This window comes from Anabas testudineus, chromosome 10 (assembly GCF_900324465.2).
Source record: "Anabas testudineus chromosome 10, fAnaTes1.2, whole genome shotgun sequence".
Classification (NCBI taxonomy): Eukaryota; Metazoa; Chordata; class Actinopteri; order Anabantiformes; family Anabantidae; genus Anabas; species Anabas testudineus.
This window is the reverse complement of record NC_046619.1, coordinates 17,370,230-17,384,868: the sequence shown is the minus strand read 5'-3', so window position 1 is coordinate 17,384,868 and position 14,639 is coordinate 17,370,230. Positions and strand designations below refer to the sequence as shown.

General features: G+C 39.3%; 1 protein-coding gene and 1 long non-coding RNA gene across 3 annotated transcripts; one reads left to right on the top strand and one right to left on the bottom strand.

The window, feature by feature from the left end:
- Positions 1-1,076: 1,076 nt before the first annotated feature.
- On the bottom strand, positions 1,077-13,007 carry LOC113160774. The gene is made up of 3 exons (XR_003298712.1): positions 12,904-13,007; positions 1,947-2,022; positions 1,077-1,191 (listed from the first exon to the last, which is right to left on the bottom strand). It is a non-coding gene; the product is annotated as an uncharacterized LOC113160774 (long non-coding RNA).
- nkx3-2 (NK3 homeobox 2) lies at positions 6,491-9,841 on the top strand. 2 transcript variants are annotated; one of them, XM_026358189.1, is made up of 2 exons: positions 6,491-7,879; positions 8,537-9,841. In XM_026358189.1, the coding sequence occupies exons 1-2, from the start codon at positions 7,507-7,509 to the stop codon at positions 8,992-8,994; spliced, it is 831 nt and encodes a 276-aa protein (XP_026213974.1). In that variant the 5' UTR covers positions 6,491-7,506; the 3' UTR covers positions 8,995-9,841. The 2 variants fall into 2 exon arrangements, with proteins under 2 accessions (XP_026213974.1, XP_026213975.1); XM_026358190.1 differs by having other exon boundaries at positions 6,499-7,879; positions 8,570-9,841.
- Positions 13,008-14,639: the final 1,632 nt, after the last annotated feature.

Sequence of the window (14,639 nt, the reverse complement as noted above, 5' to 3'; positions counted from 1 at the left end):
GGTAGCGGTGCAGTTTATCCAGCAGAGAGCTGTGGAAAGATGGTGGTTTCACACAGCTGTCAACTGGAATTGAGGTAACTGTTGGTTCTGAGTGGAGGGGATCCTTGCAGGCTGTGGCAGGGATGAGGGGGCTCGCTCACTCCTGCTGTTGCCTCTCTGCACTGGGAGTGGTCTTTCCTCTACTGGGGATTTAGCCTGGCCAACTGGCACTGAATATAATGCTCTTCCATTCAGCCACTCCTCTCACAAGACATAAAAGTTAACAGGTGTTTAACGTCAGAAGTGTTTCATATGAGAGTCATAGAAATAGCCAGCGACAGGCAGCAGGGAGGGGTGGTAGCTCAGAGTCCTCGAGTTGTTTTTTTCTTTCTTCTGCAGTATTAAAATATTTTTGCAGTTGAGTTGAGATTTGGATCGACTTCTGGCATCCGAAGCTGGAACAAACGCACACCGGAGTGCAGAACTAATCTTAAAACACGTGTTTACTGACTGATATTTTGGTATAGCTTTGACTGGTTGTCCTGTCAGCATAAAAAGAACTGTAACTTTCACCTGGATTGTTCATCATGCACAGAACAATAATATAATTTATTTATCATTTAAAGTGTAACACTGAAAAATCATGTAAAGCTCATGAGACAATTCTGGGCCCAGACCTGTGAAACATCGCCTCAACCCCCAAGTGTTCTTCTGCTGCTTTATGTCACCCTTTACTTATGTTGTATGTCTGTGTCCTTTCTGCATCTACAGTGTTAGAAATCTCACACTGGATCCTGATGAACAAATTACTGAAGTTGATCGTTTGTACGTCACCCCATGGAGGAGCTGCATTCAAATTCAGACTAAAAATCAAAGTGAAAAATCAAAATCACAGGATCAGTCGCATGAATTTCATCATAGCAACTCATCACGTGACTCAGTGTGTATGCTGACAATACCTGCAAAAGTTCCTGATGAGTCAGTCCTCAGTCAGGTCATCTCCTCCCAGACCTGGATCTGTGCATCAGTGAACTCTCAGGCAGTCTGTTGGTACTTGGCAACGTTGGATGCACCAATACTTCATGTCCCATAAGGTGCTCAATTGGAATTAGGGAACGTGAAGCCCAGTCTGTGGCATCAATACTTTCATCACCCAGGGACTGCCTACAGTAGGCAGGGCATTGTCCTGCACCAGGAGGAACCCAGAGGCCACTGCAAAAGTATATGACACAGCACCAAATCAATCAAGCTCAATGATGTTACAGGCAGAATAACGTTCACCATCTCCAGACTGCTTCATGCCTGTCACATAGGCTTGGAGTAACTAGATCGCCCATGCAACCTGATTAAGCTACAGGTACTGCCTCATGCTACCGTTAAGAAAAACAGCAAAACACAAAGCTTGAGAAGAATCAGTCACGGATAAAGAGAAGGATTTTTCTGTGGCCACCACACGTAAAACCATTTACATCTACCTGTAGATTGTTTCGGGGTTTTTGTGGGAGTCAATTTTTACTTCTTTATGGCTTGTGTGATTGTTGTGCACACGTGCATTGATTGATTGATACTTTATACACTGTATATCCATACATATGATGGTAAACGAAAGCAGTTTTAGGCACTTTAAACTTTAAACTTTGCATTTCTGCTCAGATGTTAACAGTACTGAGTTAGTGTTGGGTTGCCACTGACAGAATGAGACTAGCATGTTGTTTTTTATCTTTTCATCTGATGCATTGAAATGAATCAAAGAATAAACCCAAAACACCAGCTTCATGCTTTGAGGCCTCTGTATAAAGCTGGAACAATTAATTGAAGGTTCAATAAGCCAACTGACATTATATCTAATTAAAAAACTAACTTCCGAAATGTGAGGAAATTTGTGAAAGATGAACTAAATGACAGACAATAGATTAATAGATATGAAAAACAATCATTAGTTGAAGTCGAAGAGGTAAATCTGTTACCTTAAGGATCCAAAGTGCAGAGCTCGTCTACAGGAAGCAGAACTGCAGCTGCAGTCTGTGACGCCCACTTCACCGTCTGAAAAGAAAAGGCCCATAATATCTCAAGAATTTCTAAATGATCCTTGACGTTTTCATAACTACATCAATTCATATGTCTAAATGTGGACTTTTTTTTACATGTGACTTGAAACCGGTGAAAGGGGTCTGCTGCTTTGAAGGACGTCTTTATTTAGGCGTGAGCGGCAGAGAAAGGAGCCGGTCACAGAGCCCCGAGGAGGTGAAAAAAGGTCCTTCAGACCTGAGAAGCCTTTCATGATGTGCTTGAGCTGCATGCATTATCTGTTGCGTGCCAGAGGCGGCCTGTCAGCACAGCAGAGCAGAAAATAAACTATAAATCACGTCTGCACTACCTACACACACTAATTGGACTGTAACAGTGGGCCGACCCCCACTTCTGCTCCTGTGTCTGCAGTAATGCAGCCTTAATGGTGATGTTTTGAATTTCTTCCAAGAGACAGAGGAACTTCTCTCTGCTTGTCTCTCGGTTCCATTTACTGTATTAAGTGCTTTGTCCCAAGGGCTCTTCCATTTAGTGCTCCATCGCATGCAAGGATAGGTTTTCTTTGGGAAACTGTGTTCAAATGTATCATAGGCGACTAAAAGCATACTTAAAGCTGGCAGTAGCCCCCCCATCAGTTCCCCTTCCTTCCACTTTCCAATGTTGAGGTAGATTAAGGGCGCTATCATGGTGGATGTGATATTTGGTGAGAAATCAAGAGTGCGTTTTGGGAGCTTTTATTGCAAATGACTCTTGGCAGTGCCCCCTCGTGTATTCTCAACACAATCTGGCAGCTATTCTCATATAAGAGGAGGAGGGTGGTGGTGATGGGGGTGCAATAGCGTGCTGTGAGCCTCCTTCATACCAGGACCTGTCATAAACACACCCAGAGGAGGAGGAGAAACAGAGATGTTACCACAGCAACTGGCGTGTTGCTGCATCAGGGGAGATTTCTGTTTAAAACACGAGAAGAGGCAGGAAAATAAGGGGTGTTGGGTGGAGGGGTGGTTGGGGGCAATAGCCTATTATGCTATTTAAAGTTTATTTCTTTCCTGTAAGATTCAATTTGGGGGAGAGCAGACAAAGAGGGGGGGATTTTAAAGAATTGTGTCATTGTAGACAGAAAAAAAAAAGTCAAAAATACATTTTCCTGACTCGACTGTTGTGCAGTGAACGTCTCATCTTCTTTTATGAAAACATGTTCTCGTCCTTTCCAGCAGAGGGACCCCTCCTGTCCCCAAACAGCATCCTCACGTTCACTTCAAGTGTTTACATATGTATATTATCTAAATGAATTCATCACTTAAAGTCATTTATCAGATGATGTCGCCTGCGGTTTACGGGTACTGAACTGTACAAACAAATGTTCCTTAATGTCTAATTATTCCTCCTGTTCACACTCAACACTCACTAAAGAACTAAATCCATTCTAATCTGTTTGAAATTTTATTCCAGATTTGGTTAAAATGAGGTTTCAGTTGTCTGTGTTCATAATTTCCTCCCATTCATTAATAGTTAGATAAAAGAACTTCACAAGACTAAAACACTGCAATGAAATGACTTTTTCTACTACAGAAAGTAGAAGAAGTCATTTTGGTGTACTCCTAAACAGTACTACAGTAGTTTAATCTCCTACTACTGGTACTATAATATAATAATATCAGTAACAAAAATAACTTTCACTAAATGTTGTGTTTCCATGTAATTCATCAATCAAACAGTGAGGAGACAAAATACTGTGCTAAAATACAAGGTTTTAGGTATTTGTACTTTAGTTGAGTATTTCCATTTTATGCTTCTCATACTTATACTACTACTACTAGTAGTAGTACTGTTTACTGATTTACACTGTACATTAATAACCAGCTCCATATACTAACTAAAACGTTGAAGTACTTAAAATAACAATATAATAAGATGTAATAATATGACATAATAAGTATGTTAAGTTGTTTGACAAATCGATTTTCCTACAGTTTTTTACTAGAATAACTTTCTTAGTTCAATTATTATTATAAACAGCTATGAAACCTATTAATATACCTTTAATTTATATGACTTTATATATATATATATATATATATAGACTTTTATTATTTATCACAGTCCCTAACAAATATTGAAATATTCCACCAAACCTTCATTTATAAAACTCTGTTCATTGTTTCCTGCTTGTTTAACTACATTAATTGAGTTTATTTCGAAGTGTCATGTGTGAGATCACACACAGCAACATTTAATTAACATGGCTTCTAACTTAACCTCCAGTGTGAATCACAACAAACCAGCTGTCTTGTCTTTTTTTTAATGCCCTGCAGTTGTCTGAATGAATAACAAGCTGCTCTTGGTTGCTGCTGTTTACATTTCCTGCCACTTCCAGCTACTTACTGCTTATTACTCTTCCTCACAGTGTGGTTACCAAAACACAGAGGAGCCCGCGCAGCTCTGCTCGACATCACATTGATGGGCACACACTGACTCACTTTGTTGGAGAACTGGCAGACAGTTTTATTTATTCTCCTTTTTTTTCAACCAGGGTAAAACGCGGATCAGTTGGTTTTAGGACAAAAGATAACAGTATGGACTAAAAAATAAATAAATAAAAACACAAAGGGCGCAGAGAAAAACGTCTTTTTCCACAATACCATCAAAATATGCGATGCACCACTTGTGTTTTGGCCTTGGGTGGAATGAGCAGTTTCTAAAAGAACAAGGGCAGGGTGTGTGAGAATATCCAGATGGTGTCAGTGGTTTGTGCTTTTCTCTTTTCCAGTTGTGTTTTCATTGCTTGCGGTGATTCCATCGCCAAGGTCACGTCCAGCCCTGAGACAATGCCACACATATGTAAATAAATACATATATATATATATAAATATATTTTTATTTTAACACAGCTTAACACGACACAGTTAAACCGAGTTGTAGAGTTTAAATAATTTACAGGCCTTTAAAAAATAAAACTAACGAAAAGTATTTTAAAATGCAGGTTTCTCAGCATCTGATTTGTTTTCTCCTCATTTCCAATAAGTCACTACAGCTTCTATGATACAGGCTGGAGTCCAGTGAGCTGACCCCAGAGACACACACGTCAAAAGGTCAAACTGAGGAGGTATTTTCAGTGGCCACTAGATGGTATAATATATGCACGCAACAAGGTGACAGGAACTCTGACGAGCTGTGTTTCTAAATCAGCTGGATGAAAATCAGAGCAGTTTTATTTTCTTTATTCTTGACGGTATATGACGTCATTTCAGGCGATGTCAGGATAAATAGAATTTATTTATTGGATCAGTAATCACTGAATCACTTTTTACCTTTACTAAAAAAAAAACTAACAGGCCAAAAAGAAGCTGCAGAGATTTACTGAATGAAGAAGAAGGTCAGGACAGATATTTTCAACATGCGTCTTAAAATAATCACGTTTGCGCGCTGGAGTCTGCAGGTTTGTGCAGAGAATGAACGTCAACGGAAACGAGGAAAGGAAATAATAATAATAATAATAATAATAATAATAATAATAATAAACTGAACTAAAGAAAAAGATGTTTTAGCAGCTCAGCCGCTGTCGCATCATCATCATGAGAGAAAATAAAACAAGTGCACTTGTCAACAGGATATCATCAATAATAATATTAATAAAAATAATAATAATAACACGCCTCGTTATAAATATTTGTATTGATGCAGCACTAAAGTCATTAGACCAACTTTAATAATTAACATCCTTTAATTTAAGCGCTAATTATATAAGATGCTAAATTAAACACAAGGCCAGAGAAATAACAACAACAATAATTCTAATAATAATAATAATAATAATAATAATAATAATAATAATAATAATAATAATAATAATAATAATAATAATTTAAGTTAAAGTTTATCCGCTGCAGGATGTTATCTAATGGGACTTGCTCGTTGTTTTTATTCAGGCTGTGAACACGTTAAAAATCAGCGTCATTAATCTTCATTGTTGGGTTCTCTCATCTTAATTCTATAGATTTTATTCTGCAGTGAGGTGAAGAAAATAATGATTTATGGAATTCGTAAAAACATGACTTTACTGATTAATACCAGGAGAAAAGCTGTGAGATCTAAAAGCAGCAGAGGTCACGATCCGGAGCTGCAGCACATGTGAATCCGCTTTACTCAGCGCTGTGTGTCACTTCAACGTTAATCAAATGTTCACAGTGCTTGTGCATAAAGTTTTTAATTTGCACAAACAAAGGATGAATAACAGGAATTTAACATGATTTGAAGCCGCTAAAAATCACAGTGAGAACTAATTCTCACACAAATCGGCTTTATTAACGAGTGAGATGTTTGAGTCCGTTTTTTCTGCACTGGTGCAGAAACAAATGGTAAAGGTAAGTAGACCTGTGACCTCGGCTCTTATCAGATATGTTTCTCTGTTAATGAACCACAATTTTACAGTTCATATTTTCATGAATGTGTCACGTTGCTTGTTTTTAACTCACATTTATGCATTGCGACTATTTGATTTGCATTAGCTGAACCCTACCTGGTCGTGGCGATTCATGATGCAGGAAGTGACAAAAAAATTGCCCTTTGATGATTTTTGGGGTTTAATAAAAAAAAGACAAACTGAGTCGTTAAGAACCTGACACATGTTGGACCAGCGCCCAAAATCTGGCTACAGGAGACGTCAGATCACGAATTACACACCGGCTTCTATCAGACCTGTTTGGACAGTGAAGGGTTAATTTTTTAAAACAAGACATATCCTGCAAATTTGTTGTCCTGACGCTGCCTTCAAGTGATGCGGGGAAAGTGGAAGACTCTAGTTTCCAGTTTTATGCTGGAATGATTTTACTGCTTTAATGTGAATCCTTCTGATCTGAGATCTGTCTTTTTCTCACTACAGGAATTTGGATAAAACCGAGCACAAAAACTCTGCAAATAGATCAAGTTGACTTTTAAATCTATCAAACAAAACCCACAAGCAGTCATGTTGTCATAAGCCACGCAGAGATGCAGTTTGCTTCTGTTTTAGATGAAGTTACAACTTAAAAAAGTTCGAGTTCTTGCAAACTTGCATGGCACTTCAGCCTCCTGAAGCTCTTCCACCACATTTCTGTCCAACTTTTTCCCACCCTGGTGAAAGCAGCATGACGTATTTTACAGTGGCCAATCATGAAACGGCTTTCCTCCTGTTGGGGCCAATAGGAGGCGACGAGGTGTGCCTGTCAGTCACAGGTGAGGGTGGATGGTAAAAAAGTTGGGTGAAAAGGGCCGGAGTGTGGAGCTAGCCCGCGTTGATGGCAGAGCTATGCGGAGGAGCATCATCGTTCCTGCGGATGTAGCAGAAACTTTCCACGGCTTCTCCCGCGGGGATGCGACCAGGAAGCAGCACTGGAAGGAAAAGTAAAGCGACAGCAGCGCTCGACGGAGGGAGTAGCCTAAAATGTGGATGAACTGACAGTCGCTCCGGGGCGGTTAATTACTCAACTTTAAAACCGAGCAAACTTCGCTTTTGTGAAAATGGCCGTGCGTGGCAACTCGCTGATGCCTTTCTCAATCCAAGCCATCCTAAACAAAAAGGAAGACAGTCGACACTTGCCAGATTTGGACATGTGCTTCTCCAAGACGGCGTGCTGGAAAATATTTGGGGAGATGAACGGCGGGTCCCGGAGAGATGATGGGGAGGTTTGTGAGCCGACGGACCAGAAAAGCTACGACTCGGACTCGGGACTCAGCGACGATAACGACAGCAAGCCTGCGGCCGTGTGCAAGTCGGAGAAGGACGGAGATCCTGCGTCGGACGTCCAGGAGGAAAGTCTGCAGGAGGAGACGGACCAAGAGTCTGCAGCTGCGGACAACGCGAAGAGCGACAGTGAGCCCGGGAATGTTGCGGGTGAGTAGGACGGAAAGATGAATATGGAACATAGCAAAAGAAAATGTGGCCTTTGGGATTGCGTAAGACCTTCATGACTCCCTGAACCTCCTGTCTTTAAAACAGACAAGTCTCCCGATATTACTGTTTGATGGTTATTTTGATGGTTACAGTTGTGCACAATCATAAGAGGAGCTGGGATTGTAGAGTGTCAGGACTATTTCCAAAACACCTCCACGTCCTGATAACTTTTACGCACGAATTGGCCTAATTTTACGCACAGTTAATAATATGTAAGCTGGCTCATTCTTAAGCTTCGTCACTGTAACACTAATGTTTGTGGACTTTTATTATCGTTACAATATGTTAATTGATGCTACGCACGATTTAACTTCAGACCTTTGTTGTAATCTACCAGTAACACGGTTTATTCTGTTAAATATTATCCAGCTCAGACAGTTTTCACATTTATTTTAAAACCACAGTGACCTGAGAAACAAGGTGTTTTTTTTTATGCCAGAGAGTTGAAACAGTAATTTTAAAGTGTGACCATGAGTCCACACTCTTTACAATTTGGATGTCGTTTCCTTTTTTCACACTGTTTCAACAATTCACGTCCCAAAGTATCCAACGTCTAATAAACACATACGTATAAATGTGGCTGCATTAAATTAACAGGGGTTCACTTGCATGGTCCATCTGCTCTCACAGACTCCAGCACCCTGGACGAGAAGAGCCTGGACCAACCCAAACAGCGGAAAAAGCGCTCCAGGGCCGCCTTCTCTCATGCGCAGGTCTTCGAGCTTGAGCGCCGCTTCAACCACCAGCGGTACCTGTCCGGACCGGAACGGGCGGACCTGGCGGCCTCCTTGAAGCTCACAGAGACTCAGGTCAAGATCTGGTTCCAGAATCGCCGGTACAAGACGAAACGCCGCCAGATGGCTGCGGACCTGATGGCGTCGACCCCTGCCGCCAAGAAGGTGGCGGTGAAAGTTTTGGTGCGGGACGACCAGAGACAGTACACCCCGGGAGAGATCCTGCGGCCCCCGCTGCTCTCCCTGCAGCCGTCCTACTATTACCCGTACGCCTACTGCCTCCCTGCATGGACACTCTCTGCATGTGCGGGGAATCAGTGAGAACTCGGTGACTGTATTTATTCAGTTTATTATTTTTGCTCCGGGGAAATCTAACAAACTTTACTTTTCTCACAAGAGGAGGAGACTTGAGGAGACGTTTAATCTGCTCAGCGTCTCCAAGTGAACCGCCTCTTCGAGCTGTCCAGGCCAGACGAGGGGCTCCCAATGTTTTTTTTTTTTTATGTTCTCACATCCTCAAACACTTAAAAACGACTCATCCTTTCATTTAGCAAGAGTCTGTCCAAGGGAACACCCTAAAGGAAGACATGTCTGATGTTTTAGGCTTTAAAATCATAACTTTGGTGATCTATGGGTGAGCGGGGAGACTGGACCTCCTCCTAAATGTCAGCATGGTAACCTCTAAAGAGTGAGACAGTAAAACACTAAAGCGTTCCTCTCTTTGGGAGCCCTTCAAGGACCTCTGAAACCCTCCCGACCCTAGTTTGGGACACGCAGCCCTAAACAGACTGACCATGTCACCTTATGTTGGTTTATATTTTACATGCGCCTTCCTACCTCTGCAGTGATTGGAAATAGGCATATTCCATTGACTTAAAAAACTGTCTCTGTTACAGGTTGTTTTTTCTTGCTGTGTTTGTAAAGGTAAGATATTTCAGCACTTTTGAGCATATACGTTACATTATTTCAATGTAAAATGCATTATAGTGTGGACATGTACAGTGTCAGACTGAGAGAAGAGGCGGTTTGTTGTATTACTGGCCTGAACGTGATCAGCACGCAGGCTGAGACAGACCAGCTTCTGAAATGTACATGTGTTATTTGTGTTAAATGACTGTTTAGACCGAAAGACATTAAAACATATCAGGCATAACTTTCATTTGGATGCAGTTTTATTTTAAAGGTTTCATTTAAAAGTGTCGTTTGGGGAAAAAGAATAAAGCAGATAAAATCAGATTTAAACACTTATTAAAACTATTTAGACACATTTTACGCGGCGCTGGTTTGAAAATGGACTTTATTTGATCGTTCAAAGACCAGGATGAACGCATAAAAACACACCTTTATTACTATTATTATTATACTAATAATTATTACTTCTTGACGTGTTCAAACGGAATAAAATATGTTGCGCCACGTTTGTGACCAACAGTTGTCAAACAAATGTCCTGATACGTTGACGCCGCGTTTTATCACCTTATTCATCCTTTTTATAATTTGCACAAACTGATTCAAGTTGTGCTTTGGCGCACAAAGCTTTTGAAACATGGATAATAACCAACTAAATCTAAAGTGATCATACAAAAGTGAGCAACAACGAGTTTATTTAGTGAATGATTTTCTATATCCGTCTTTTCCTGCGCACTCATATCGCGGGATGAACCTATTTTGCAGAAATTGACCATGATGTGAACGCTACATACTGACACCTTGGAGCCTTCTTCCCAAACACACCTGTCAAACGGTGATGAATAGCTCTGTGACTGTCGGACAGGGCAAACTGACAGCTACCTTTAGGGCTGCATGTCAACACAAAGAGAGGAGTATTCCGGGGTTAAGGAGGCCTAAATTTAAGTGAAAGAAGGGGGGAAATCTCGTTGTGGGTTGTTTGCAGAGAGCAAATAGTATCTTTTTTCAAATAGGAAAATACTTTAAGCTTCTCCTTCCAATTTTAAACCTGATACGGGAGTGGAAGCATTAGGGAACTGTATAACAGCCTGAATGTTAGGTCAGGGTCAGTAGGGAGCTGCCGAGCCTCAGCCATCCATCTCGCCTTAACACTCTTCATCTGGCCTTATAAGACTCTTCATCTCGCCTTATAACACTCTTCATCTCTCACAGACTCGTAACTCAGGACACTCAGATTATGCACTTATTCTGTGCACTGGCGCTGGACTCATGATGAGGCCACAAGACGCAGAAAAGAAGATGATCAAACAGTTTCCCACTTAAATACGCTGATACATGCACAACGAAGGCACCAGACCTCGAGTCACAGAAGTGTCAGTCATAACTCTGAAAACGTAGGGCTGACAGCAATGCGCAACACCACTGCGCTTTTCCTTACTGACACTTTTACGCACTAACATTTGGGCATTTGTTCTTTAACCCTATATGGTAAAAACGATCTTTTAGTCACGAGTGACGTCTATGTGTCCAAAAATCTGATCTCCTTGATGCAGGCGTATCTATCTCCTCATTGGCTGCTCTGTGCTTAAAGGACAGAGAAGGGAACTGACGAGTGGACCGTCCCACATAGCTTCCTTTCATACCTGCATGTGGAGATATCTGATATAGAAGGGACATATCGCGGTCGTCTTTCCTTTCAACTTGTGATCGTTGAAATGCAAATACCCTCATCAGTGTACATTAACCCCATTCCAGACTCCCTTTATTTTTTTATAATTACATTTAATGCTCAAGGAATAGTCACATACTATATTGCGCAATTAAAACGTGACTGTATAGATAAAACAATTTATTTAAAAGAGAACCTTCTCACAGTCTTTTAATTGTATCTCATTAACTAAATTACGCAACTACAACGATGTTTACGCACAAATAAAAATTTTTCTCGTTAAACTCAACGAATAAAGGAGCCGTTTTGTAGTTGCAGATATTTTTAGTCTCTTGGTTTCCTCAGGTCCAAAGCTGCAAAAACCTTCGGTGCTGAAAAAAACAACCCTAAATTGTAAAAGCAAAAGTGTGATTTTACCCAACGCAAATCCACACAAGCCGTTTATTTGGTTTCTTTGTACTTTCATCTTTTTTTCGTAAACATTTTTAAGGACAGTCCAAAAGCTTTCTGTAAGCATTTTACACATTGTACAGTATAAACTGAAACTTGAACATGAGCAGCTTCTGCATTTGCTTATTTTATTATTTGGGTTCAAATGTGGCCTCATGCTTCATTTAAATGTCACAGTACTGTTGTAGAGTTATCGGTTTAACACGGCACTGCAAGAATTCACTTGACAAATCGTTATGTATTTTTATTTTTATTCCTTCTTATAATGTAAAGTTCATTGTAATCGGCTACAAATTGATTTCTGAATCACCTGTTTAAACTCCATACCAAGTGAAATGATCCCTCTCTCGTTATTTGTCAGCCTAAGAAATATTCATAATGCATATTTACTATCAATAAGAGGTTTATTTGCTTAAACGTATTTTATAATAGGAACAGATTATTTAGTTTGCAAGTTCAGATCAAATAACCAGAAGGTTTCATCGACCTGGATGAGTGTAAAAAACCCACAAATCAAACAAGGTCCTGTCTTTACAATGGATGTGTTTCATCAGGCCACTTGTTGGTTTTCATGTGTTTGAACAATGTAGTTGATTTTTGCACCGCACCGTCCGACTGTGTGTTAAATACTAGCTGTATATTATTTATGCCTATAGTTACTAAACGTGTATGGTCTTTATTTGTATAAATGGTATCTATCAGTATTTCAATAATTAACGATGATCACAAATAGAAAATGGAAACAAAATGGAAATCTCTGGGATTTTTAGTAATCATCTCACAATTAGGCACAATGTCGATTTAAAATAACCAGAAATCACAAGTTACGTATGATTTTTGTTCTTTAGACTTTAATACAGTAAACACTGGGACAGAGACACTTTCTTTCTCACTCCCCTTTTCATCCTTTGAATTCATTTAATTGTATTTGATCCATTTAACGCTACAGCGTTTGAATTCCTTGTTCCTACAGAAATCAATAGACCTCACAGCCTCTTTCAGGAAATACGTCTACAGGTTAAGAGACAACAAACAGAATTTATCCAATAATACCATTCACACTCTTTTACCTTTCGCCCTGAACCGTCCTGATCCTCTCCACAACAACCTTTTAAAAAACAATTAGGCGACATTTTCCTCCAAACTCGTCTGGTCGGGGAGCTGTCAATCACACCCTCATAAGCATTTTGGAGCATACTGACCTGACACTCACTGCCACCTGCTTCAAAGTGGCCCAGGTGCAAATTCCTCCTCATCCCCCATATGCAGCGACATCCTTCCCCTGCAATGAAAAGCAAGTGTGAAAGACGAGCACCGTGATTCAGACTCTGTCTGTAAAACAACACATTTTCTGTAGAAATGCGACAGAACATGTGAACTCGTCTCGTCAGCCAATAACGAATATAAGACCTGATTATAATACTGGATTTGAAGCTTTTGTAATACAGCTTTAATAAACAGGAATACCTTTTATTTTTAATGTCTTTTTTTACTTCACACTACTGAGAAAAAGTTGTAATGTCTTTGTGTCCAGCGCCACAAAGTTGTAAATCAATCATTTATTTTCAGGTTAAACAAATCTATGCTTAATAAGATTTAGTTTTTTAGATTTTTATTCTTAGCATATTTTTTGGTTGTGTTGTCTGTTTAATCTTTTGAACTCCAGAATTATAAATACTTAAAAATATCCACAAATACATAAAAAATGTAAAATAAATCTGTTTTGCTGTCAGTGCAGGTTAAGATAATTTCAACCTTGGTTCTTTAATTTGGAGTTCCCCTTGGGGCTACATTATGTTTATGTTTCAATCAAGCAATGGGTTTTGAACAGAACAATAACACAGCAGATAAATATCACACACAAGTATTGTCTAAAAATGTCAAATGTCAAAATTTTATGCAAGACTAGTGTTTAACTTGCCAATAATACATATAGTCCATTTGGTAAATAAATCAGTGTTCTGTAGAATAATACAGAGCTGCTGAGATGTTTGTGAGACAGTTGTGAATTGAATAGTGGAAAAAATTAAATAGCTTTGCCTGTCTATGAACAGGAAGACTCAAGAATAATCTCAACCTTTGAGTTATGGTTTACAGTGATTTAAGGACAAATAAACTAATTCTTACAGGTGCCTGGAAGTGTTTGGTGGCTCTCTTCAGACTTTACACTGTTCAACAGATGAGATCAGTGCTTTCATTGAGCAAAAAGCCTTTAAAGTTTGACATGACCTATATTATTTGTTGTTTGCACATATGTGCAACATTTGCATGTTTTGAAGATGAAATAAGAAAATGCCAAGATGAGTAAAGTGTAATGCAGTTGGGTGCTGGTTACATTCTTCTATGTTACAGTCAAAATGTGCAACAGCCAACACTAATAGAAAAACAAATATGAAATACAAAAATAATTTCTTATTATCAAAACAATATATTGAATTGTCTTGTCTGCTAGACTGTTCAAGCAAGAGCTGAATCAATTAATCCAATCAAATAAATTCAGTCTAAATTTCAGATAATGCATTCACATACGTACATATAATATTTTATGTTTTGAATTAAAAGATGCAATCTCACCTCAGACTATAAAAATACTCCATTACAAATAAGCACTTTAATTTGGCTTCATTGCTTAATATAGGTAATGTTGTTGCTTAGCTAATCATGTGTTATTTGTGTAACGCTGAACTCTGGATCTGTAAAATAATTGCTATAATAACTATGTTCTACCTGTTATTTCAAAGTATATTATAAAAGTAGGAAGCTGCTGAAAATTTAAAAGTTCAAGTACAAATGTTTTAAAACTGTACTTCAGTATAATACTTTAAAAGTTCGTGTATTACTTTATAAAGTACCTGATCAGGTTTTTGTTTATTATTGATTTTCATGTTTTATTGCTGCACTTTGACCTTTTGTTTCCACGGCAACGGACAACGCGTCA

Bases quoted from the DNA above. Each gene is read 5' to 3' on its own strand.
- nkx3-2 (XM_026358189.1), top strand. From the start codon at position 7,507: ATGGCCGTGCGTGGCAACTCGCTGATGCCTTTCTCAATCCAAGCCATC. The intron at 7,880-8,536 runs GTGAGTAGGACG...TTAAATTAACAG, and splicing joins TGAGCCCGGGAATGTTGCGG to GGGTTCACTTGCATGGTCCA.